The sequence below is a fragment of the Nansenia antarctica genome (genome assembly GCF_963989245.1).
Source record: "Nansenia antarctica genome assembly, chromosome: 3".
Classification (NCBI taxonomy): domain Eukaryota; kingdom Metazoa; phylum Chordata; class Actinopteri; order Argentiniformes; family Microstomatidae; genus Nansenia; species Nansenia antarctica.
The window spans coordinates 82,405,864-82,432,934 of record NC_137688.1 but is presented as its reverse complement, the minus strand read 5'-3'; the positions used below and the strand labels follow the sequence as shown (position 1 = coordinate 82,432,934).

Below are 27,071 nucleotides of genomic sequence, written 5' to 3'. Positions count from 1 at the left end.
AGTTGCACTATAATTGCCTCCAGACAGATTGAGGCCTAAACTGTCTAGTCTTGTACTTCAGAAAAAAACAATCAGAATCTGTACAGAATCCAACAGTTGGCAGACCGCAGACTGTAGGTCACAAAGGAAGAAGATAAATGAGGAAATCATAGTATGAAAATATATGGAAAATACTATTAAATGTGGGAGTTTTCCCAAAACAAATAACAAAATAGGGATAGATAGAAAATTAACCAATGGCACCAATCATTTTCTGAGCAACAAACGCACACGCATCATAGTCCTTCTGATGCCTCCCCCAGAAACATACAAACACAATACTCTGACAAATTAATGCTGCAGTTCTTTTCAAGGAAGTGATGCATCAGAGAAACAAGGAGAGCCCTCAGGTGACGTTTTCCATGAATGAACAAGATGGCTGCCTGTGTGTAATATCTTAGAGAAAGTGAACTAGTGAAGTGAACTTAGATCAAACGTGAACATGCACAAGAAAATGTGTAGCTAAACTACATTTTGGATATAACACCGTCTTGCATACAGAAGTTAATATAGATCATTTTTAACTTGTGCGTCAGGAGTATATCACATGGATAGGCCTACGACAACGACAATACAAAGTCAACTTCTAAAATGAAACTGACAACAGAAGTACTCTGTACTCCCAGCAGGACAGATGATGTACAGCTTACATGTCCTGAAGAGACAACTCAGTCAGACATCTCTTCTAGCTCATTTTTTCCCGATTCTTCGCCTTCATCCGTTTCCTTTGAGTCGTCCTCTTTCTCTGACTCTTCTGGTTCCGCCGTTTCATCCATTCTCTCTGATTCACCCGATTCGTCCATTTCCTCTGTCTCGGCCATTTTCTCAACTTCCGTTGGTTCCACTTCCGGAATGAGAAGGTCATGCTTCAGTTTGTTCACCTCTGCCATGTTGAAACCCAACAACACTGCAGCGGTCCTCTTCTGCATAGCCCTCATGCACCTGGTGCGCTTCTGACCTAAATGCAAAGCCAACTCACTTTTTGATAAAATCAGTCTCTTGGACAGCTCGTCAGACTCCCTCTTGGTCAGGTAAGGGTTGGCGTGGAAGTACCTGGTGAAACCAAACTTCATTATTATAGCACATTTCATACATCAGTATAGAAAAAAACATAGCTAGAAAGGTATGTTTTAAAATGTATTTGAAAAATGTCCACAAAACTGTACCTGGTGAGGAAGTCTTTGCGTTCCTCCAAGGGGCGGAACTCCATCCCACTGGGGTCCAACACCATCTGAACCGTGGGGTCGATCTGAATCTCGGGTGGGGGCGCTGCGGGAACAAGCTTCTCCTGCTCTCGTTTCTTCTTCTGGACGGCCCGAGCCTCTCTCTCCCTTTTGTTGGCATCCATGGCTTCCTTCCATGCCAGCTCCAGCCTCCGCTTGCTCTGGAGCTCAACCTCTGTTTGAGGCTCAGGGGCTGCGCTGGTGGCTGGGGCTGGGGCCGGAGCAGGTGGTCTGGGAGGCGGAGCTGAGTGCAGGACTGGTGGCGGCTGGTGGACCTGGTTACCCTGGCTAAAGCTAGGGTAAACAACCTCTCGGTTGGTGTTGGGGGGCATTAGCTTCTCTGCATCTTTCTGCGTTTTGGGTGCACACAGGCAGCGCTGGATGTGTATCATGATGGCTTTCTGCGTGGTATTCCCTGTGTACACTCCGTTGCAGTAGATGCATTTGAAGGCAGCAGTCTTGAGTATGGCATGGACGGTGGGTGCTATGAAGTGCTTCTGCTTCAAGTGCTGTTGGTATTTCTCCGCGTTCTGGCATTTCTCATCGCAAAACGGGCAGTCCGTGCGGGTGGTCTTGATGGGCATCCGGCACACCTCCTGACGACCGTTGGGCAACATCTTCAAGAAGATCAGGTCGAGTGAGTTGGTGACCAGGGCCAGGTTGAGCTCTGTGTCCCCCAGGACCTCTTTGGGTGCGGTGGTGTTGATGTCGAAGTAAGGGAACAGGAGCATCCCCTGTTCATTGGTGTACAGCCTATACTCCCTCCTCATGAAGTCACAGTTGGCCTTGTGTGCGGGGTTGTGTTCCTTTGTGTGTTCCACCAGCTGTTTGATGGAGTAGAACATTCCGGGACAGTACAGGCAGTTCAGCCCGTGCAGCAGGTGTTCAAAGACGCCCTTCTCCGACAGCAAGCACTTGCACATCAGACACTTAACCGTTTTATCCGGCATTTTCCTCAAGAACGGCGCCCGAGCGGCCAGCCCTTGTTGTTTGGATGTTCTGGTCGGTGCCTTGTGGTTGACCTCCGTGTGTATCTTATAGACATTCTCTGGGAACAGTTCGTTGCAAATAGGACAGGTGATCCATTTCTTGGCTGCCTGCGTGTACAGACTGGAGTTTGCGGTCTGTCTGGCGGGTTGGAGAGGCTGGGCAGTGTTCTGGGGGTTGGTCGGCTGCGGTTGGAGAGGCTGGGCAGTGTTCTGGGGGTTGGTCGGCTGCGGTGCCGCTGCTTTGCTGCCAGCTTGGGAGCTGCCCGGCTGGACTGGCATGGCCATATGAAGCGGAGCCAGCGTGTATGTCGGCATACCGTTGATTTTGTTACCTGTGGGGATCAGGTGACTCAAGAGGGATTGTGAGGTCATCATGGTACCTTGAGGCGTTGTGTGGTTGAGGGGGAGCCTCTGGGCCACAAGCAGGGACTGAGCTCCTGGCCCACCCAAGTTGAGTTGAACCCCAGGGGGAAGGATGAACTGCTGGGGCAGTGCCTTCTGCTGCTGCTGCTGCTGTTGATGCTGCTGCTGCTGCTGCTGATGATGATGCTGCTGATTGGTGGGAATAGTTAGGACGCGCCCAGGAGGAGCCCCTATGGTGGGGACTGGGACCTGCTTCGGAGGAGTACCAGAGGAGGGTAATGTAGATCCTGTGGGAGCTCGGACCAGAGCGGGCATGGTGGATGGTATTCCCTGTTGGTGCAAAGCGCTCTGGAGTGTAACAGTTGCTCCGGGACGAAGCAGGCCCTTAGCCTCGGCACTAGCCAGCTGAACCAGGGCGGTCGCCTGGGGGGGGAGGAAGGAAGGATTGGCCACATGGGGGATTTTCAAAAGGCCGCTCTTTTGCTCCGGCGGTCCTAGCATGCCTCTTGCAGCAGGAATGCCTCCTACTCCGACCGCCAGGCTGTCGTTAGGCTGCGTTTTGGGTGCGAGGAGTTGGTAGGTTTGATTAGGGTTAGGGTTAAATAGGTTAGGGATAGTTTCCTTGTACTTTTTACTGTCCAAGTAATTCCTGTTCTCATAAATCATGGTTTTCACTTGTGTATTGACCCACTGGTGTTCCACCGTGCAAAGAACATGCTGGATCAAGCGCTCGAAGGTCGGCATGGTCTCCTTGCAGACCTTGCAGGAGTACGCGTTTGAACTAATTGACTTCTTCCCACAGAAGTGAGTCATTAGGTACTCAAGGTGACGAACAAGGACGTGCTGCTTCATCTTGTAGAGGACAGAGACCTGGAACTGGCATTTCCGACACCTGTATCTCTCCTCTTTCCTGGGGGGGTATATGGCAGGGGTGGGGGTGGTGGGAGGCTGCAGTGGCGCTGTTTCTACATCCTGTGGAATAAGTTTACTGTGGAAGAACATGTGGTGCTTCTTGAGAATTTTAGGAGAAGCAATGAACGGGCAACTGGGGCAGGGCGTCAGGTTGCAGAGGCTCTTCTCATACTCGTGGTTGCGCTGGCGGTGACTCCTGTACGCCGACCAGTTACGTGTGTTGAAGTGACAGAGGGAGCAGCAGAACGCTCTAGTACGATATGGCCACTGGGGAGACAAGCAAATATTGTTTTGAATTAATAACGTAAAAATACACCAGAGACGTATACACACCCCCACACACACACCAAGACAGTGTGTTGCAATGCTATTCTACTACTACCACCATAGTTTTATTTACATACTCCTGCTTGGTCTGTTAATATAAACAGGATCCTAATCTCTTCCATCTTCAAGTGTCATGTTCGCTCACCTTTTTCCTTCTTTTGCCAATGTAAACATCAGAGAAATCTGCCCATTCTGTTTGCTCGAAATAGTCCTCCTCATCTGAATCATCGGCATTCTCATTAGTCCTAGATTTCTGGAGTGTCTGTAAAATAGCGACAGAAAAGCAGTTTACAGTTGAAGGGACACTTCACAATGCTTTACCTCAAAATCGTTGTTGAGGCTTTCACCCTGAGTGACGTTTTTGGGGGGTAATCACATGTTTTTTGGGTGTAATCACATGTTTTTGGGGGTAATCACATGTTTTTGGGGGTAATCACTTGTTTTGGGGGGTAATCACATGTTTTTGGGGGGTAATCACATGTTTTGGGGGGTAATCACTTGTTTTTGGGGGTAATCACATGTTTTGGGGGGGTAATCACATGTTTTTGGGGGGTAATCACATGTTTTTTGAAAACTACAAGGCGCTTTAGGGAGCAATGAGGTTAGTTTCCTAACTAGCTGCTGCCTGGTTTGTTAACATCCATTAGCACCATGCTAGTGCACATCCATCACTTGTTATCACTTGTTATAACTTCTCAAAGATGTTGATCTCGCTCTTGTCATTTATAAGGGGGAAAGTAATATTCATTACTAACGTGCATCTTTGCTTGGACACACTTCCGTGACTGGCTGGGAGGCCCAGAACATAAGAATAATATTATTCATCATCATAATCATTTGGACATTACTTCCTGGTCTGATTAAAAAGGCTATTTTCTCACACATTTGCTCCTATTTTTAAATGCAAAAAACACCAGACTATTTTGACAGATCCAGATTTTGTATCCCTCTCAAGCTAGACTATAACAGGTATGTTATCAATACTTTTCAATGACCATTGATCTTTCTCTTGTCATTTATAAGGGGGAAAGTAACATTCATTACTAAGGCTCTGATTAAAGCTACAATTAGGGATGGACGGTTTTTCGGTTAAACCGAAAACCGGGGTTTATAAAAATAGAAACGGTTTTTTATCAAAACCGTCTGAAACCGTTTTTTATTTATTTATTTTTTTAGGAGAATAAAATAGAATAAGAATAAAACTGGAACATGTCACATGTTTGTCGTGTATGAAAATAACAATGATACAGTCTGAATCTGCCGCGCAATGAGTGAGAGGTTTGGTCAGTTGTGAAGAATAACTGAGGATTAATATCTAATTGGGATTATATTTAAGGGTAACGAATCACTCTATGGGAAAGATAGTTGCCTTCAGTTATTGGTAGATAGGAAAGGTTTTTTACAATTACTCGCTTACATTTAATAAGATCATTTTTCGCTGCTCTCTGTAAAGCGCATTGGGTCACTTTTGTGAGAAATGCGCTATAGAAATAAAATGTGATTTGATTTGATATCAATCAATCAATCAAACTTTATTTATGTTCTATAGCACAAATCATGCATTGAATGTAACTCCAAGTGCAGTATTTACTAAACCACAATATAATAAAACAAGAGCTATACGGATCAAGAGTGTTTGTGCACAGCGCCACTGTGTGTGAAGGCGCTACTGAAAGTGATGACAGAACGCATGTCTCAGAAGATACGCGGTCACTTAGTGACGCAAAGGTAGTTCTGTATTTATCTCTATCTGTATTAGTACATTTATTTTGAAAGCTCTATTTTGACAGCTCTACCATGGGCACTTTTATTTTGATGGGGCATTCTTTGTTGATTGACTTACGACAGTTCAGGACGAGTCAGTCTCGCGGCATGTGGTTTTTATGAAAAGCTTTAAGTATGTTCACTGCATAATTCTAAGTCTAATATTTCAGTGATTATTGAGCAGTATTCAAATATTTAAATACATTGAGCAGCAGCTGAAACTTTGTCTAAGAACCAAGATATTGAGAAAGCAGTTCATTCAATGAAGACGCTGTTCCAAGAGATGATCTTCCGTGCAGGCGTGCACCCTGGATCAGCGGAGCTGGTGTGTTAAGTGTTCATGTGTTTTCATGTATGGTGTAGCTTACAAAAGTCTGCCTTTCCACTTATATTTGTGAAACTAAGTAGCCTAAATGTGTTGCGACTGTGCTTACGGTGTTTTAATGGTGTTCGACATGAGTGTATTGTAGCAGTAGGGCTCAATTATTTGAAATTGGTGCTCTTATTTTCTTTAAAAAAATTATTTATTTATTTTTTACTGTATTTTTCGGTTAACCGGAAAACCGCGGTTTTACTCTCTGACGGTTTTTCGGTTTCAATAATTGGAAACCGTCCATCCCTAGCTACAATACAACAGCAGTGAATAACAACATACCTCCAGAAAGGTTTGGCAGTCTTCCAGTCCAATATCACTCAGAATATGCTTGACTCTCCTCCTTATTTTTCGGATGTTTTCCAAACTTCCAACAGGGTTCTGATACATTCTTACTTAGTGACCTGAAAAAAGAAAGAATATTGTTTGAATTGTGCAGAAGATTTTATAATCACCTAGAATTTCTTTTTGTTATTTATCTTAATTGTTGTGTTATTGTGACCACGCCAGTGCAAAGTAAATCACATTCCTGTCATAGCAGACAAAGAGACAATGCAATATAATCTAGTTGTAATGAGGGTCAAATATAAAATATGATGACAACTTCATATCATTGTAAAAGAGATAATGACTTGATTTATCCAACTCTCATTACAGCCCGTTTTAACTGGTGCGCTGTTAGGACAACCCAACACTGATCCACTGTATGAATCCAACTGAGTTTAGCCTATAGTTACAGTTCATTTCATGCAAACCACTGACTTTGACTTCTGGCAGGGAAATGTAATAAATAAGAAATACAATTATTTCTAGGGAAATTAAACTGTGAGGAAACATTCCACTGCAACGGTCATCATCATCCTGGGCTGAAACCAACTACAACAGGTGTGTGTTATTATTCCAGCACTCTTCTTGCAACTCCAACAGCGAACACAAACAACTCAACTCCAGTCAGTCATCCAGCTCTCCAATGATGACCCATAAACTACCCATAAACTACCCATGAACTATCCATAAACTACCCATGAACTACCCATTCACTATCCATAAACTACCCATGAACTATCCATAAACTACCCATTCACTATCCATAAACTACCCATGAACTATCCATAAACTACCCATTCACTATCCATAAACTACCCATTAACTATCCATAAACTACCCATTCACTATCCATAAACTATCCATAAACTACCCATTAACTATCCATAAACTACCCATAAACTATCCATAAACTACCCATTCACTATCCATAAACTACCCATTCACTATCCATAAACTACCCATTAACTATCCATAAACTACCCATTCACTATCCATAAACTATCCATAAACTACCCATTCACTATCCATAAACTACCCATAAACTATCCATAAACTATCCATTAACTATCCATAAACTATCCATAAACTACCCATGAACTATCCATGAACTATCCATTCACTATCCATAAACTACCCATTAACTAGCCATAAACTATCCATTAACTATCCATAAACTACCCATTAACTATCCATAAACTATCCATTCACTATCCATAAACTACCCATTCACTATCCATAAACTACCCATTCACTACCCATAAACTACCCATTCACTATCCATAAACTACCCATTAACTATCCATAAAGTAACTACCCATAAACTACCCATGAACTATCCATAAACTACCCATTCACTATCCATAAACTACCCATTCACTATCCATAAACTACCCATTCACTATCCATAAACTACCCATGAACTATCCATAAACTACCCATTCACTATCCATAAAGTAACTACCCATGAACTATCCATAAACTACCCATGAACTATCCATAAACTACCCATGAACTATCCATAAACTACCCATGAACTATCCATAAACTACCCATTCACTATCCATAAACTACCCATTCACTATCCATAAACTACCCATTCACTATCCATAAACTACCCATTCACTATCCATAAACTATCCATTCACTATCCATAAACTATCCATAAAGTAACTACCCATTCACTATCCATAAACTACCCATGAACTATCCATAAACTACCCATTCACTATCCATAAACTACCCATTCACTATCCATAAACTACCCAATCCATAAACTACCCATTCACTATCCATAAACTACCCATTCACTATCCATAAACTACCCATTCACTATCCATAAACTACCCATTCACTATCCATAAACTACCCATTCACTATCCATAAACTACCCATTCACTATCCATAAACTACACATTCACTATCCATAAACTACCCATTCACTATCCATAAACTACCCATTCACTATCCATAAACTATCCATTCACTATCCATAAACTATCCATAAAGTAACTACCCATTCACTATCCATAAACTACCCATTCACTATCCATAAACTACCCATTCACTATCCATAAACTACCCAATCCATAAACTACCCATTCACTATCCATAAACTACCCATTCACTATCCATAAACTACCCATTCACTATCCATAAACTACCCATAAACTATCCATAAACTACCCATTCACTATCCATGAACTATCCATTCACTATCCATAAACTATCCATAAACTACCCATTCACTATCCATAAACTACCCATTCACTCAGTAGCTGATGCCACTCGACTCGAGCATCCGCAGTTTTACTGTATCTAGCTTAGCTAGCTGACACATTAAAGTGTGCATGAATAAAACATGAATATGCATCTTGTTTAATATAAAAACAGCTAGTTCGCCGACTTTCTATTTGAATATATTATTGTACTTAATAATATGCGTAAAGCATGTGAGAAAGCTGGTCTCATCACGCTGCATGGCGACCCGTTCTATTGTAAACGGTTGTTCGATTCAGGATTTCTGACAAAGCGAAAGGCAAAATGTCAATATATCGTGAGTTTAGAATGATAAGGTTCTATCTTGAGCGTCAAAGTTTTTACATTCCATTATGTTCTGTGAGATGGAACCTTTGTATTTTATGAATTACTAACTCAAAAATGCCAACATTTAAAAAAATAACACCACACAGGCATTAATAAACACCGGATCAGATTATGTAAAAAAAACTCAATTTTGACCAAAAACGGAGATAGAACCTTATAATTCTACCGTCACGATATATAGGCCTATTATTATAAATACCTCTGGCCTATTATAATATATAATAATAATATTAATATACTATTATAATACCTCAGGCGTCTGGTGTTTGAAAAGGATGTCTGTCGATGTTCGTATGTAGCCACCTTCACCACCGCACGCGCCGTCAGACCGGATCCACCTGGACGATGCCCCGCGCGCCACACAGGACCAGACTAGACTAAACTAGATCGCGATGACTGAATGATTTATTGTAAACAAAAAGTGCGCTAGTTATTGTATTGTGTTGCTGTTATTCCCTCCTCTTTAAGTAAAAAAAATGGCGCTTGAGTTCAGGAAATGACCTACCATCTACCTGATTAGCATAACACAGGAGATTGACCAATCAGATGAAAGGGTTCCTCAAAATGGAAGAAGATTATATTTATTATAGCTGTCTGGTTTATGTTTGTTTTGTTGTATAGCTGTTTAGTTTAGCGAAACAGTGATGATAGTCAACGTTCCTTTAAATTCATTAAATGTCTTTGTTGATTGGGTCAATTCAACACCCTGCTAAGAGTACTGCAACGCAGGGGGCGTGGCTAAAATAGTAGGAAAGATCAAGTCACGTGGTACAGTTTCAATGCAACCAATGGGCTGTCAAGAAACTGAGCTAAATGGGCGGGACTATGGTAGTGGTATGGTGACATCATATCATGCCACTGTTCATCAGCCAATGAGATGACTCCTATTTAAATGTAAAAAAAAAGAAGAAAAAAAAAGAACATCCAACAAAGTAGTGTAGCTAGCAACATGGTTTTGTGAGTTGAACAATTAAATGAAATGTGTTAGAAATGTAAAAATGTAATTTTACTGGCATAAGTGAATCGTCTACAGCTAGCATAGCCTACAGTAGGATTAATAATTACAATGGCGTTAAAGATTGCGGGTTCGACTTTGCCCATTCCACTACGCAAACATTTTATAGCTAGCTATTTACCACCACTTTGTAAAATCATTGTCAAGAACAAAATAAATGTATGACAATAATTGGATAAAGATATAATGTCTAACTGAGCTCTAACAAGAAACAGCCGAACACACACACACACACACACACACACACACACACACACACACACACACACACACACACGCACACAGAAGACATGAACCATGCCTGGTTCCTCTAAAGGTTTCTTCCTACAGACTTTTTCCTTTGCCACAGTGCGTCTTTCATGGTTTGGGTTTGGGTCACTTAAGGCACTGCATTTTATCAAAATAGTTTTGTAGAAAGTGCTATATAATTAAATTGGATTGTTTGAATGTTTGATTGATTGATTGGCTGATTGGTGATATATCCAACAATAGACATGAAAATGCATTGTGCATAACGCATAACATTGAGCCCTGATTATTCAGGTGTAAACACTGCTCAAACATGTGTAGCCTACTCCTGGGCGGTAATTCCATCAACGTAGCTAAAGGAAAATCCAGGCTTATTCTGATAGGTCTTGAGAGTTACAAAAAATAAGCCTGGACTTTTGTGCCAAAACATTGCAATGCAATGGATTCGGTGAGTAATCCCCACTACTCTACACTAACTAGGTAGTAGTGGGGATTACTCTACCTAATCCATTGCATTGCAATGTTTTGGCTTGACAAGCGAGTGTGTCATTGATTTTCAACAACGTTGACATTTATTTACATTTTTCAGAATAAAAGTCAGAACGGCCCGTCGGTTGGCGACTTGTTCCCAGTTTCACCAGCTGCTGTCACATAGTAATGAACTCCACCATTTAATGTGTCAGTTTCACAGCTCCTCTGGTTGAGTGTCTTTTTGGCCTGAATTGAACCACATGAGGTACTAGTACAGCGGCTTAGCTCTCATATTATGAGGAATTGTGCACTTTTTGAAGAAAGCATGACATTTCTACCATAGTTAGTACATACCATAAGGTTTGTTTTCAGATGTGGAGGGAAGTCAGATTTGACCCCAGAGGCCCGGGAGAGGTCAAATTCAAGATGGCCGCCAGGCCACTGTGTCTAATGTTCAAACACGCTTAATTTTAGAACCAAACAGAGTACAAAAACACTTTAGGAACTTTAACAATAGTATCAAAATAGAAACAAAGTTTCATGTAATCACGTAATTTCAATGTAATTTGACCTTGACCTTGACCTAAATGCATTTTCTTGAATTCTGGCGATCTCAAAAGTATCACCAAATGAATGGGCATCCCTAACTTAGTTGGAAAGGACACCTAAAGTGTTTTTCTACTCTGTTTGGTTCTAAAATTAAGCGTGTTTGAACATTAGACACGGTGGCCTGGCGGCCATCTTGAATTTGACCTCTCCCGGGCCTCTGGGGTCAAATCTGACTTCCCTCCACATCTGAAAATAAACCTTATGGTATGTACTAACTATGGTAGAAATGTCATGCTTTCTTCAAAAAGTGCACGAATATTGTGCTAAGCCGCTGTACTATACTGCTTATCAACAAGCAACTGGACTGTGGGTTCCCTGTAGTGTGCACTTGTTCAATCAGAGGCAGCTGTGGCTCAGGAGGTAGTGCCGGCGTCTATGATCGCAAGGTCGGCGGTTCGATCCCTGGCTCCTCCTGATTACGTGTCGAGGTGTCCTTGGGGAAGACACTGTACCCCAAATTGTTCCCAATGAGCGGGCCTGCGCCTTGCATGGTTGCTGTAGTGAATGTGTGTGTGAATGGGTGAATGCGCTTCGACATAAGACGCTAAAGTGCAGTCCATTTACCATTCAATCCTGTTGGAATTAAAATCAGAATCTGTTCTTTTGTTGACTGCTCCAAGAAAGAGGAGAGATGTTTTTCTATTGCACAAGTGGTATATTTATTGAAAAAGTACAAAACAGTGCTGCAGCAGCTGGACCCAACCCTGAGTCAATCTCAGAGAAAAGGTGTTTCTTCTTCAGTTTACAATACATTATATATTTATAGAAAGTCCTTCCCCTTTTGGCCACTATGATGTAAGAGCTGAATGGCCTATTAGAATGTTCTAAAACTATGAATTGAGTGTTGTGTTTGACGTGAGAACTGAAAAAGGAGTATCCTGCTACACCTGGCTTCAAGGCCCTCAGACGCCTTCCCAGACAGACAGTAACTCCCTCATTCCCTTGCTATTACAATTGGTCATATGTGTTCGTAGGGTACCATACTGATAAATAATGTGCATATTAAAACAGGAAAACTGATAAGGTATGTAACATCCTAGCTAAGCAGCTGGTGCCAGCTAGACGAATGAACAATAGGACCTTTGAAAAATATATATCCTAACAATCCCCTCATGGATTCAAAAGGAAAGGGACCGAAATATGGTAGGAAATATGCTTGAAACTCACTCCAACCAATCCAATGCTTTTTAACAAATGAGGGAGAGCATACAGTATAATATCAGACCTGGTGGAGGGAGAAACCAGAGTAAGGATTTCCCTCATTCCCTTCCATGCATTACAATGATCCCGTCCTCCGATTCCTCCCTCCATCAGTCTCTCCACTGTGTTAGACGCCAGCCCTAGCTGGACATGCAAGGCTGTGAGAGAGCAGCCATCTGTGAGGCAGACAAGGTCAGTCTGAGTCAGTTGCTAGGTTACTGTCTGTGTATCCTGCTCTATTATTTTATTTTTTCAGATTTTATCCCTTTTTCACCCAATTTGGTAGCCAATTGAACCCAACCTAGCATCCAATTATCCCCTGCCTATTGCGAAGGATCCGCCGCACGACCCCGTGGCCGGCAGTCCCAGAAGAGGCCGCCAGGCAGACTAGCTGACTGGCTCCTCGAGCCCAGCACCTGTTATTCCGGCACCCCGGGGGCGCTGTTGCGCGACGGATCCTTGTCCGGAAATACTCCTATACCGCCCTCGGGAGCGGCCGCCCAATATGCCGCTCCCGTGTGTGGCCCAGCCATATCCGGATCTGGCGAGCTGGGATCCGAACCCAGTCCCCGGTGGGCAGCATGCACTAGTGGCCAGTGCTTAGACCGCTACACCACCGCGGGGCTGAACTGCCCTGTTTGAATACTCTAAAAACGTCCTCCCTTGATTCCTTGTATGTAATCACAGAATAATAATAATCCATAATAAAAAGATTTGTTTAAAATACCTTGGATGACTTCAATGACGTAGCATGCTTGGATTGGTCAACACATTTCACTGTAAGTCCCAATTCAGTGATGTTTCAAGGAAGAGAAGTTGTGATATTTCAAAAAAATAAACCCAGATCTTTCTATTAGTCACTCGTCAAAATAAGCCTGGATTTTCCTTTAACGACCTCCCAGGTCTATGAGAAACGACCAGCTGCTTTAACGACCTCCCAGTGTCTATGAGAAACGACCAGCTGCTTGGATTGTTACTTCTGACTGCCATGATCATGTAGTGGAGGTGGTTTAGCATCACGGTGTCTTAATGAGGTAGCCCTCCCTGGGTCACCCTTGGACCTAACGGGAGACGCTTTGGTCTTAACATGGGAGGATCCAGGTTTGAACCCCACCCATCACACCTGCTTGTCACAATGCATTTAATGCTGACATGTTATGAAAAATGCATTCAAAAGAAAAATGTCATCAACTTACAAAAAGTGACAAGACAGACACCAGTTCCATCGATTCAAAGTTTTAATGAAAAGAAATCCACAACAAGAAATATTTGTTAACATTGCGGATTTAAAAAAAGGACAGTTTACCTGTACTTGTACAAGCAGAATAAGGCAAACAGCACAGGTAATTCATTTGGGATTTGAATTTATTCTGTTTGCTTCTATAAACCTTGTTTTGCCATCTTTCACCTGCTTATTATTCGTTACATCATTCAGAAATACAAAAAATTGTGAACATGAGCTCATTGGAAAAAGTTGAAGAGTTTAACAAATGTTCTCATTTAACAACCTAACACATACACACGTAAGTTGAATGTAATATAAAAAGCTAACTTTTGCGGAATGTCATTGATACCGTGGATACGGCATCTTAACTCTACTACGCTCCAAAGTTATGTAGAGCCAATCGGAACATGTCGTTTGTGCAGATCCATTTGTTGTCGATGTTCTTCAGCAAAAACACTTGTTGGAAGCCCATCACCTGGTCCTCGTCCGCCTTTCAGAGAGAGAAGGAAAGAAAACAAACAAAGATGAAATTCAACCGTCTTCAAAATGGTCAATGAGTGACTGCACTTATATAGCCTTATTCCAAAGCACTTTACAATGGCCTCTCATTCACACAACAATGGCGGCAAGCTACCATGCAAGGCGTTGCTCATTGGGAGCAATTTGGGGTTCAGTTCTTGCCCAAGGACACCTAGACACGTGGACTGGAGCAGCCGGGGATCGAACCGCCGACCTTGCGATCATTAGACGCCGGCTCTACCTCCTGAGCCGCAGCCAGTTGAGTGCACGTTGTGACAGGTGAGATTCGAACCCAGGTCTCCCACGTGTAAGACACAAGCATCTACCATTAGGCCATAGGAATATCCCCAATATCCGAGAGCAACACAAGGCGGGCAGGGCTACGAGATCACAAGAGTGGGATTCCCAATCACCTCTGCTACAGTCAATTTGACAACACAGAACATGAACAGTCAATTAAACTTCTGCCAACGACTACCAGCTTTGGAACCCAGTAGCGTAACACACTTCAGACTGTAAGAAGAATGCTGTAATGACATATACAACAGTTTCTCTACATGGAAAACAGTGCATAGTAGAGCATCATAGACTGAGCACTGTGACGTGGTCATAAATAACAGGGGATTCCCTGAGACAGCCGGGACAGACGTCCAGCTGCCTAGTGAACGGCAGGCCAGTGATCCATCAGATGATCTGGCATCATGATCCCCTCCCGTGGCTGACTGGGTCTCAATACTCCACCCTGTTCCCTGGAGGGGACTCTTGTCTACTCCACTGCAGACTGAAAAGCACAGGATTTATGTCAAATACCCGACATAAACACAACATGCTGTTCAAGAGTAGACCAGTGTACACTTCAGGGACACGGATGGAGAATTGTGACCAGGGTCAGTTTGAAGTGTTATGCAGTTCAGGGAACGGCAAGATAAAAAACTGTTGGTTAAACTTCACATGCAAAATGTTTTTGTGAAGCTAGAAAATGATATAGGGTTGCACGTTTTGGGGAATATTCAGAAGTGGAAACGTTCCATGGGAATTAATGGGAAATATATGCAAAATTGATATGAATTAAATGTTATGTTTTCTGCATTGGATATATTTACCATATTATATGGAGATAGAAACAAACCTTTTACCGTATCATAAGTAGATATAATTGCAAACAATTAAATCCTTTGAATATAAACAAAAATGTATGTTGAATTAAATGAGTTGACTTCACATAGGCACAACAAAAGAAAGATCCATCCTAACTAGGGCTGGGACGAACGCGTTCGTTTTCGATTAATTAATTAATTACAGATAAATTTTTATTTTGTTGTATTTGGCCAGCCCTGCCACTTCTGTCCCTTGTGAGAGACTTTTCTCCCTTGCAGGCAACATAGTGCAAAAAAACAGGGCATCCTTGAGCTCTGAACAGGTAAACAGGCTGGTTTGTCTCAGCAACTGGCTGAAAGAGAAGAAGCAGAAGAAGTAGCAGGCTTAGAGGTTCCTGAGGCCAATGGGTTTGTTGTTACTGTGAAGGGTACTGCTTTTTTTTTGTTACCATTTCAAATGGCACTTGTGACTCTGTTGGTCTGTTTATTATTTTGACCAAGGATATTTGGGTGGGCAGGGTTAGTGTAACATTAGGTTAGGTACACTGTGTGATCTGTTGGTCTGTGTAGCTAAAATAAACAGGATTTTGCTGCTTTAAACATATGTATATGTCTATTCATTGATTCACTTGTATACCAAATCCATTTGAATTGAAAACTGTTGCATCTCGTGTCAAATATTGATATGCGATTAATTAATTACAAAGCCTCTAATTAATTAGCTTTTTTTTTTTTTTATGGCATCCCACCTCTAATCCTAACTAACCAGGAAGCATGTAACCCAGGGCTCAGAGTGCATTGCAACCAATTAACCAAAATATGTCAAGACCTAGAATTGCCACACACACACACACACACACACACACACACGCTGCTGGCCAGTGTAGAAGGGTTTTGGGTGTCAGTCAATTTCAATGTGTAATTATTTGCAGTTGAATGAGCCTGGCGGACATCCTGAAGAAGTCACACCCCACGCCATTTGTCCTTTGTGATTGTAATGTATAAGGGATAGACAGTTTTACGGTTAAACTAAAAACAGCAACGGTTTTGACCAAATCAGTCATAAAACCACTTTTTGGTATTTTTTTTATTTTAGTATTATTTTTAACATTTAATCACAACATCATAAATTGCTATATATACGGTAGTTAACGCCATAAAAGTGTGTGGTTGAAGATGCTATGAAAGTGATTTTTGTAAAGAATATCATTTGTCAATAAATTAATCGCCTAAAAAGACACGTCACATAAATGGACTGACTTCTAAAGCGCCTTATTCCAAAGTGCTTTACAATGGCCTCTCATTCACACACACATTCACACAACAATGGCGGCTAGCTACCATGCAAGGTGCCGGCCCCCTCATTGACAGCAATTTGGGGTTAAGTGTCTTGCCTAAGGACACCTCGACATATGGCCAGTTGGGGCTCGATCATTAGACGCCGGCTCTACCTCCTGCGCCACAGTCGCCCACATGACAGCTTCTGCTCAGAACGGAGAATTAGGGAACAGTGTTGCCTGATTGGGCGTATTCCCGCCCAATTGGGCTACTTATGATCACACTGGGCGGTTTTTAGACTGTGGTTGGGCTGGAAATCAATCCCATCTGGCAACACTGTTAGGGAAGCGAGATGCTCCTTAAAAAGAAAAAGGGAGCGTGTTACGAGCCCTTCTGAAGACTGAAAAGGTGAACAAGCCTGTTTTTCTGGCAAAAACTAGAAAACTAGAATAGCCTTACGGACTAAATAGACTAGTCTTGATGCAACTTTCATGCCCCCTATGATGGGGTACATTGCAGACCGCTACGGTCTGTAGGATACAATACAAATTGTTTTTGCCTGAAGAAGGTCTATGAAAGACTGAAAGCTCGCGCAATAACATCGGATGACGCATTGGATGAAGGATCATATGGAAGGACTAAGTGACCATCGGAGATAAATCATGGAACCTGCCAACATATTACTACTTCGGGACCCGCAGCCAAAGCCAATCACAGAAGCTAGTGCCCACATACAGTGGGGGAAATAAGTATTGAACACATCAACATTTTGTCCAGTAAATGTGTTTCCAATGAGCTTATTCAAGTGAATTTTGCACCAGACTTTGGTATTAACTCAAACAATCCAGACGACAAAAAAATCTAAACATTCAAGTCCATATGTAAATAAAGTTGTGTGTAATAAAGTGGAATGAAACAGGAAAAAACTATTGAACACACTAACTGAAATTAATTCAATACTTAGTGGAGAAGCCTTTGTTTGTAATGACAGCTTCAAGGCACTTTCTGTATGAAGTAACTAATCGCCCGCAGTATTCAGGTGTGATTTTGGCCAATTCCTCTACACAGATTGTCTTTAAATCTTGAAGATTGCAGGGGGGGGGCGCCCTCTTGTGAATCTGGATCTTCAGATGCTTCCACAAATGTTCAATTGGGTTTAAGTCAGGTGATTGACTGGGCCATTCCAACAAGTTCATTTTCTTTCTCTGAAACCAATTGCGAGTTTCCTTTGCTGTCTGCTTTGGATCGTTGTCCTGCTGGAAGGTCCACCCACGTCTCATCCTCAGCATCCTGGTGGATGGCAGCAGGTTCATCTCAAGAATCTCTCTGTACATGGCTCCATTCATCGTCCCTTCAATGATATGAAGTCTGCCAGTACCACGAGAGGAGAAACAGCCCCCATACCATGATACATCCACCTCCTAACTTTATTGTTGGTATAGTGTTATTGGGGTGATGTGCAGTCTCGACACCGACGTCCAGTCGACACTCGGGTGTCGCGCACCTCCTGAACTTTCGCACGGCCCCTAATTTTATAATTAATTAATTTTGCCATTTAGCAGACGCTTTTAATCCAAAGCGACTTACAATTACGAATTACAGGGACATTCCCCCTGGAGTAACTGAGGGCTGAGTGCCTTACTCAAGGGCACACTAGTAGAGGTGTGGTTTCAGGCGGGATTTGAACTCACAACCTTCCGATCACAAGTCCAACTCACTATCCACTAGACCACCACTACCCCTTCCACTAGACCACCACGGCCCCTGACACGCCGTCACAGGTCGTCTACTACCACACAGTGAGAGACACTTTTCTGGATTTTTTTGTCAAGCGACACACATTAAAAAGCATAGACTGACCTTCAGCTGCCCCATCACCATGCTCATCACACAGCTGTCTGGCGTGGGCTGGTGGTCCTGTGCTGTGATGCTGTGTGCAATCGATCTAAAAGGCAGGCTCTGCAGAACAGAAGAATACATGGAATGGAAGAATGCGGAAAGGGCGATTATTAGATATTTATCATGGGAGTACGCAATGTGTATAGAATAAGGACCAACATAATATTACATTTTAGGCCTTTAGCAGACGCCGTTATCCAAAGCTATTTACAACAAATGCATTTGACTAAGTAAGTGAATCATCTATCCACCAGTCATAGCAAGAAAAAGTCATCTATGCTCAAGCCTGGAGCCACTGGCAGTCGTCATGCTTTTCTTTTTTTTTCTTACACTGGGGAAACAGTACAGGGGGGTAGTAGAGGTCTCAGGAGGGACAGTACAGTGGTAGTAGATGTCTCAGGAGGGACAGTACAGGGGGGTAGTAGATGTCTCAGGAGGGACAGTACAGGGGGGTAGTAGATGTCTCAGGAGGGACAGTACAGGGGGGTAGTAGATGTCTCAGGTGGGACAGTACAGGGGGGTAGTAGATGTCTCAGGTGGGACAGTACAGTGGTAGTAGATGTCACAGGAGGGACAGTACAGTGGTAGTAGATGTCTCAGGAGGGACAGTACAGGAGGTAGTAGATGTCTCAGGAGGGACAGTACAGGGGGGTAGTAGATGTCTCAGGAGGGACAGTACAGGGGGGTAGTAGATGTCTCAGGAGGGACAGTACAGGGGGGTAGTAGAGGTCTCAGGAGGGACAGTACAGGGGGGTAGTAGATGTCTCAGGAGGGACAGTACAGTGGTAGTAGATGTCTCAGGAGGGACAGTACAGGGGGGTAGTAGATGTCTCAGGAGGGACAGTACAGGGGGGTAGTAGATGTCTCAGGAGGGACAGTACAGGGGGTAGTAGATGTCTCAGGAGGGACAGTACAGGGGGGTAGTAGATGTCTCAGGAGGGACAGTACAGGGGGGTAGTAGATGTCTCAGGAGGGACAGTACAGGGGGGTAGTAGATGTCTCAGGAGGGACAGTACAGGGGGTAGTAGATGTCTCAGGAGGGACAGTACAGGGGGGTAGTAGATGTCTCAGGAGGGACAGTACAGGGGGGTAGTAGATGTCTCAGGAGGGACAGTACAGGGGGGTAGTAGATGTCTCAGGAGGGACAGTACAGGGGGGTAGTAGAGGTCTCAGGAGGGACAGTACAGGGGGGTAGTAGATGTCTCAGGAGGGACAGTACAGGGGGGTAGTAGATGTTTCAGGAGGGACAGTACAGGGGGGTAGTAGATGTTTCAGGAGGGACAGTACAGGGGGTAGTAGATGTCTCAGGAGGGACAGTACAGGGGGGTAGTAGATGTCTCAGGAGGGACAGTACAGGGGGGTAGTAGATGTCTCAGGAGGGACAGTACAGTGGTAGTAGATGTCTCAGGAGGGACAGTACAGGGGGGTAGTAGATGTCTCAGGAGGGACAGTACAGGGGGGTAGTAGATGTCTCAGGAGGGACAGTACAGGGGGTAGTAGATGTCTCAGGAGGGACAGTACAGGGGGTAGTAGATGTCTCAGGAGGGACAGTACAGGGGGGTAGTAGATGTCTCAGGAGGGACAGTACAGGGGGGTAGTAGATGTCTCAGGAGAGACAGTACAGGGGGGTAGTAGATGTCTCAGGAGGGACAGTACAGGGGGTAGTAGATGTCTCAGGAGGGACAGTACAGGGAGGTAGTAGATGTCTCAGGAGGGACAGTACAGGGGGGTAGTAGATGTCTCAGGAGGGACAGTACAGGGGGGTAGTAGATGTCTCAGGAGGGACAGTAGAGGGGGGTAGTAGAGGTCTCAGGAGGGACAGTACAGGGGGTAGTAGATGTCTCAGGAGGGACAGTACAGGGGGTAGTAGAAGGTGTAGCCTGAAGAGATAGGTCTTACAAATAAAATTTGATTTGATTTGATTCAGTCCACGGCGGAAGATAGGGAGTGACTCTACAGTCCTTTATTTTTTATTTTTAATATAATATACTTTATTCAAATATAGAAGGTACATTGAAAAACGCATGAATATTTTCAGTTTTTCCTCCCTGCCCTCCTCCCACCTTTCCCTCTTGAACATGCATAGTATGCTCAAAGAATACGTCCTCACATGTATGAAAAGAACTAACCCTCACCCCAAAATGGGCAAACTCTGCAGTCCTGACAGCAGTGGGGATTGTGTTCCAATGAATCTACAAAGCTGCTCCGGCAAAGGATGTCATGGGATATGTTCGCAATGGGTGTCATGTGACCCATAGGCTTACCCCATGACACCCATTTTGTCTGACTGCCTTTGTAGTTTGATTGGAACACATTGTTCTGTCGGTTCCACTCTAGTTGGAGGTCTATTTTTTGGGTTGGATGGTTTATCATATTTTTTTTTTTTTAATGTTATTTTTTTCTCTGAGTGGGGCAGTTCCACTCATATTTTTCTTTTTTATAGATAGACACAGTAGAGATGTAGACAGGAAGGATGGGTGAGAGAGAGAGAAGGGATGACATGCAGGATATGGCCGCGGTCGGAATCGAACCGGGAACCCTGCGGTTACATGGTCGACGCTTAACCCACTACGCCACCTAAGCGCCCCTATCATACACATTTTACACACTATGGCTCTTAGACAGCTGAATCGTGTGACTACACGCCTTCAAAGCTTAACTGTCTGGTTTGACAAGGCGCAGGAACGAGGTGCTACTTACACTAAGTTTCTCCATGATGGCGTTCTTCCCTGGGTAACCCACTCCTTCCCATGTCAAGCATGACGCATCAGTCTGAGGGGGAAAAGGAGACTTTATTACTGATTGAACAGTTGTTTCTCAGACAACTCAATGATCAGTCAGTCGAGTCAGTAATGAAATCGCCACCCACAACACTGACAAAAGAGCAGGTTAACAAATGGCAATGTAACCCAAGTTCGAATTGTGACAGACACACAGACAAGGTGTGCGCACCACAGGTCAAATTGTGTTGCATACAGTACAGTATAGTGGTAAGTAGTAAGTGGACTGCACTTATATAGCGCCTTTTTTGCTGCTCCAAAGCGCTTTACAACGGCCTCTCATTCACCCATTCGCACACACATTCACACACCAATGGCGGCAAGCTGGCATGCAAGGTGCTGGCCCGCTCACTGGGAGCAATTTTGGGGTTCAGTGTCTTGCCCAAGGACACTTCGACATGTGGCCAGCCGGGGCTCGAACCGCGTATACTCACATACAGTACAGTATACTCACATACAGTACAGTAGTACAGTACTCACATACAGGTCGGCGAGTTTGGCTCGATCAGTATCGAACTGTTGGTAGTAGTGTTGTACAAAGCCTGTCCCGATCTGTTCCCACACCGGTTTGTCTGCCATGATGTTTCAGATCACAGGTTTTTAAAATCTGGGAAGAGAAGAGCGCATGCGCATTCATTGAATCTGATGACGTAAATGGCTAGAGAGACAGAGAGAGACAGACAGAGAGAGACAGAGACAGAGAGAGAGACAGAGACAGAAAGAGAGAGACAGAGACAGAGACACACAGAGAGAGAGACAGAGAGAGACAGACAGAGAGAGACACACACAGAGAGAGAGAGACAGACAGACAGAGAGAGACAGACAGAGACAGAGAGAGACACAGAGACAGACAGAGACAGAGAGAGAATCTGATGACGTCAGATGGCTAGTGCTAAACACACACACACGCCCTGACTCTGCACATTCCACGTGTTGCGGGGTAATCCTCGCCGATAATGTTGTAATTAGTCACAATTAGTAGTTAAAAAATAAAGCAACACACTTTGATCTGATTAGTGTGTGTGTGCTACACAGTGACAATAAGACCCACGTGGGGCGGACTGACATGTCCAGTGAAATGCTAACAGAATCATGACGTTAGCGTGCGAATGAGTTGAAATGAAGTCTAGAGACATTAATTTCACTTTGAAATGTCACTATGTAACGCTTGAAGCTGACTACACATCGCGAAGCGTTATTACTGTAATAGTGTGAATGTTTTTAACGTTTGTTTGGTTGGTTTAAAAACTTACTATGGAACTCACCTTGTGATTCCGTAAGCCATCCAGTGCGCATGCACGCCCTCAGTAGAACTCCCGCTTCATCCGGGAAACAGGTTGTGACGTCATGTAAGGAGGGGACCAATCCCATTGCTTTACAAAGGGACCGTCGTTTGAGTGACGGATGTAAATACCAAACACCATGAGAGGTTCTGTGTGGGGGGTTCCAAATGGGCGTTTCAGCTGAAACACTTGGGTGCAACCAACCTTGATCATAGAGTTCGTTTAAAAGTTAATGAAGCATTCGGTTTTATTTCCCACTGGTCAGAAGTCATGACGTATGCGTCTGATCTGAAGTCATGTGTTGCAATAAAATATTGGAAAACAACTAAAACATTACTTGATTTGTTTGTGTTTTTGTTTTTTGTTTGTTTAAAAAAAAGAGAGAAAGAACATTCTCTGTTATTGTTTATGGACAATGTACTGCATAACAAAGTGCAAAACTAGTTTTCTACTATTAATGGGACAATAACCTCCCCCACGGATACTACTTGTTGTTGTTATGTCCTGTTGTGTACATGTCTCTGTGAAACTCAATAAAAATATTAATAATAATAATAATAAATAAATAAACTAAAACATGACTTGGTAAAAAGGGAAACCTGAGACACTGTATAAGTTAAGTGAAAGCACATGTTAAGTATTTTATTAAAAATATTATATCCTAAAAGAAGTGCACATGTTAAAAATGCATCCAAATTTAAACAAAGTATAATGAAACGCAAGTATTTGTTGCTTGTTTGAGTCCTTTGATGAATGATATGATACATACACAAAGCCATGGTATAGCTACCAACTAGGGTTGATAATGACTTATATAAAGAGAGAGATTTTTTTCTTCTTCTATTTCCCCCCCCCCAGAATATTGGCATGCATAATTCAAAACAAATCAAAAAGAAAAACATTTTATTGAAAATTATTTGGTATTATTATAAATAATTGATCATTAGTGACAAAACAAGAGTTTTGTTATATATTTCAAAAGAAGATATATACAACATGGCCTTGTAAGTACAAAAGGAAAATAATCTACCAGTAGTTGTACTCAATGTGAATCAGTGGATTAAGGGAGTACTTTCAAAGAGCCAATTTCACTACAGCATTAGATCATACAAACAATAGTAGGAAGGGCGATATAAAAAAAAAACTGTTGTTTCACCGTTACATACAACGTGTTTACATTTATTTGTGAATCTTAGTGAATCTTGAAGATTATACAACTCAAATCAGACGGTACAAGTACGTCTGTGTTCGACAGACAAAAGTGATGACATTATCTTCTGGACAGTAAGTTAATAGTTCCTGCTTTCTTTTCCAGCGGAACGTGAGCGTGAGGGCCAAACACGGGAACGCCCACAGAGGCACTTAGAAAGAGTCTTGAAAAAGACACTCGTTTCCAGATCGAGGATATCGTACGTCGTCGTTTCGCTACAAAGTCAGGTCGTTGCAATAAGTGGTGAAGCTCCAGATGTCACCTCTCCCTCCAACTCTATATACAGTATTGCTTGTTGAGGTCATTGCACCATTAAGTCCTCCAGAGGACAGTTGTGTTGTCTCTGTAGTCCAGACAGGCATGCTGGCCAAGGTCTGAGGGAGCCCTGTCCTTGCATGCGTGAGGAGTGTCGGCTGGGTAGCTACGGTAGCTTCGCTTGCCAGTTGTTCTAGGTCTTTCACCGGGATCTATTAAAGGAGAGACTACCAGGGGGCCTGGCTTAGAGAGAACGTCTGGGTCGTCTGTCTAGGTGAGCCTGGTCTAGGCCGTCTCACTGTGCTCTGGCTGCGGGGTGAAGTAGTCGTCTGTCCTGAACACAGGGGGAACCTCCTGGGGCTGTGGCGTGGTCCTTCTGGGGCTGGCCGGCTTCTGCGGAGGAACACGACCACGGTTGACGAGAAAACAACGTGTCAGTGCATCTACAGGTGGCCAGTAAAAGACTGAACTGCAAAGGGTTTCATTTCACGAGGGGCCACTTCAATTCCCGAAGGACTGCTTCATCTCCAGTGCATTTAAAAAGCATGGTAACACTTTAGTCAAATAAGTATCTTGTTGTAGGCCATTAAGTATTAAGCCAAAATGGAACGCTATTTCAATCTCTGTTGAAATAGCATTCACCTAGCGATAACAAGCAAGAATTACAAAACGCTGGTTGACGACGGCAACAAGAATCACTGTTTAGGGGATGTGACCATGTACAATCAGTGGTGTAGTGTACGTGATACGCAGGACTACGCCGTATACCCACTAGGAAAGGCCAAGGATTTCCATATACCCACTTAAAAATGTGTGAGGATACGTAACGGCGTTTTGTGACAGAACTTTCACACTTTCATTCATAAAATTCACCCCGTCTGTGTTACGAAGCACTGATTTTTGGACCATTGGGACTGACTATAGCGTCATATACCATCAACAGGGGGAAATGCGACATGAAATATGCCAAAATGCAGCACTATCATGCACAGATCAGCCTTAGAACATGTCATGTTAGATATAACGTTAGACAGGGAGCGCAGATTTATTTTTATGGCGTTCCGAAATGAAGATATGAGGCTGGGAGGGAAAAATCACAGTATGCCCACTAGAAAAAACTAGACTACACCACTTTGTACAATCTATCAGGGGAGGCTTGTGGACGTAGACGTTGGAGAACGGTGTCTCCGCCAGCCTCCCCTGTAATCTAACAACGCCGAGTAGCCGAGTCAGACGAACAAAAACGTGCTCACGTTTAAGAACCCCGGGACACTGCCGAAGATCTTCTTGAAGGCTCCGGGCAGTGTTCCTTGTTCGCCCTCAGCGTGTGTTACCTGCTCCTCCATGGCACAGACGTTGGCGCCGACCATCTTCACAAAGGCCTGGGGAACATACAGGACAGGACAATGCAAAAGGGAGAGGGTTTTATGATGTCGATCTATCACGGTGCATTCAATTGCTCCTCAGAAACTCAGAGCCTCCCACCACCACGATTGTGCATATCGTCTCCATCTCCTTATTGGCTTATTCTGAGGTAGCGGAGTGGGAGTGGGAAACTTGGAATACAGGTACAGACGTTGCCGAGTCAGAAATGTCCGTTTCCTAGTTGCGAGAAGCAAGTGAATGCAGCGTTACTATTGCTGAACTCTCTCAGGACTACTGTACTGTATGTATGCATGTACACAGTGTGTGTGTGTGTTCGTGTTGCAGTTTAGCCCTGTTTAATATAACAATAAAGCATTACTAGGATAATGGGTTCAACACCTTCATAATCATAATGATGACATACTTACGTCCAACTTGTCAATCTTTCTGTATATCTGTCTCATCTCGTCTGATTTCCTTTGGATTTGAGGTAGGTTCTCATTCACAATCTGAGAGGTATCATTTCTGATCTAGAAACCAAAGAAAGAGAAAATCAAGCAAGGGAGGGAACACTTTGGTTAAGTAGCACATGTACCAGTAGGTTGATCGATCAAGTTTGAATACAATTCATGAAGGTAAGCCAAGTGTACATGACATACCATGTCAAGCATTCCTACAAACTCATCCACTCTGGTGAGCATTTCTTCCAGGCTTTTCTCCAAACAAACTATCTGTTGGGTGAAGAATGACAGGGTCAAAGTACAACATTTTAGCCTACTACCTTCTTTTAGCCCACAGCTTTGGTTGGAAGTTGACCTGTTTTGGAGGAATACAACACAAGTAGACATTCGACCACACAATTATGTTCCCGAGACTCAAGTAAGTAATCCCTAACGGGACCATCGGTCAAAAACAACACAAGGGGTCTTTGTTGTATGACAGGGAACAGGGGAACTGATGAACTCGCTGGGACCTTGCCTATCACGTCCATCCAGTTAAGAGCTGGCCTAGAATAAGCTGTCAACAGCAGCTTCGCACCCCTCTCTCTGGTAACATCCCACAGGAGGAACTACATACCCAGCCATCACCTCGTCTCGAGACGTCTTAAGATGTCTTAATTAACCAAAATAAGACATTTTTGTCTGTCAAGATGTCTTAAGTCGTCTTAAGACCTAACCTGAAGACATGCACTCATGCACTCACTTAAGACATGGAGCATAAGAGCCATATATTAATAGCTGTCAACAACAGCTTCGCACCCCTCTGGTGCATCCCCACAGGAGGAACTAAGCTTCGTAAGATGTCTAGTAGCTTCTAGATTTCATTGTGAAAAAGTCAAACCTCGTCGCCTGCAGACGCCCGGATGTAGGAGGAGTAACTCAGGGCGGTGTGTCTCAACACTTCATCGTCTGGATCATCGGGATCTGGCTGCTCTGCGTCGGACTCTGCCGCGACGTGGAAGCTCAGAGACGGACTCTGGGACACCGCTGGACCGAAGCTCGGACTCTGGGACACCGCTGGACCGAAGCTGGGACTCTGGGACACGGTGCCGCTGCTGAAGGCGTCGCTGAGCATGGATGATAAGCTACTGGCACTCTGGGACACCACGCCACTGTCCCTGCTCACCTCGGCGCTGGACTCCTCCAGCGGGGACAGGAAGCCTACCCTTTCCCTATCCATCATCCGATGATCCAT

At 43.6% G+C, this 27,071-nt stretch overlaps 3 protein-coding genes across 4 annotated transcripts; all 3 read right to left on the bottom strand.

The window, feature by feature from the left end:
- Positions 1–105: 105 nt before the first annotated feature.
- adnp2b (ADNP homeobox 2b) lies at positions 106–9,262 on the bottom strand. Its single transcript, XM_080527661.1, has 5 exons — positions 9,172–9,262; positions 6,273–6,394; positions 3,999–4,115; positions 1,206–3,793; positions 106–1,092 (listed from the first exon to the last, which is right to left on the bottom strand). The coding sequence occupies exons 2-5, from the start codon at positions 6,378–6,380 to the stop codon at positions 708–710; spliced, it is 3,198 nt and encodes a 1,065-aa protein (XP_080383787.1). The 5' UTR covers positions 6,381–6,394; positions 9,172–9,262; the 3' UTR covers positions 106–707.
- A 4,429-nt stretch (positions 9,263–13,691) lies between these two features.
- nutf2l (nuclear transport factor 2, like) lies at positions 13,692–22,591 on the bottom strand. The gene is made up of 5 exons (XM_080525101.1): positions 22,529–22,591; positions 21,744–21,870; positions 21,184–21,255; positions 18,445–18,543; positions 13,692–14,180 (listed from the first exon to the last, which is right to left on the bottom strand). Exons 2-5 carry the CDS (start codon positions 21,840–21,842, stop codon positions 14,064–14,066), a joined length of 387 nt encoding a protein of 128 aa, XP_080381227.1. The 5' UTR covers positions 21,843–21,870; positions 22,529–22,591; the 3' UTR covers positions 13,692–14,063.
- Positions 22,592–23,329: 738 nt separating this feature from the next.
- Positions 23,330–27,071, bottom strand: bloc1s4 (biogenesis of lysosomal organelles complex-1, subunit 4, cappuccino; the record flags this gene model as incomplete). 2 transcript variants are annotated; one of them, XM_080525442.1, is made up of 5 exons in its annotated part: positions 23,330–24,404; positions 25,265–25,393; positions 25,805–25,906; positions 26,036–26,107; positions 26,718–27,071. In XM_080525442.1, the coding sequence occupies 5 exons, from the start codon at positions 27,069–27,071 to the stop codon at positions 24,297–24,299; spliced, it is 765 nt and encodes a 254-aa protein (XP_080381568.1). In that variant the 3' UTR covers positions 23,330–24,296. The 2 variants fall into 2 exon arrangements, with proteins under 2 accessions (XP_080381568.1, XP_080381569.1); XM_080525443.1 differs by having other exon boundaries at positions 23,330–24,401; positions 26,718–26,976.

Bases quoted from the DNA above. Each gene is read 5' to 3' on its own strand.
- adnp2b (XM_080527661.1), bottom strand. From the start codon at position 6,380: ATGTATCAGAACCCTGTTGGAAGTTTGGAAAACATCCGAAAAATAAGG. The intron at 4,116-6,272 runs GTATGTTGTTAT...GCTATTTTACAG, and splicing joins ACTGCCAAACCTTTCTGGAG to ACACTCCAGAAATCTAGGAC. The intron at 1,093-1,205 runs GTACAGTTTTGT...TGGTTTCACCAG, and splicing joins CGCAAAGACTTCCTCACCAG to GTACTTCCACGCCAACCCTT.
- nutf2l (XM_080525101.1), bottom strand. From the start codon at position 21,842: ATGGCAGACAAACCGGTGTGGGAACAGATCGGGACAGGCTTTGTACAA. The intron at 21,256-21,743 runs GTGAGTACTGTA...TTTCCCCCTCAG, and splicing joins CCAAACTCGCCGACCTGTAT to ACTGATGCGTCATGCTTGAC. The intron at 18,544-21,183 runs GTAAGTAGCACC...TCTGTTCTGCAG, and splicing joins CCATCATGGAGAAACTTAGT to AGCCTGCCTTTTAGATCGAT.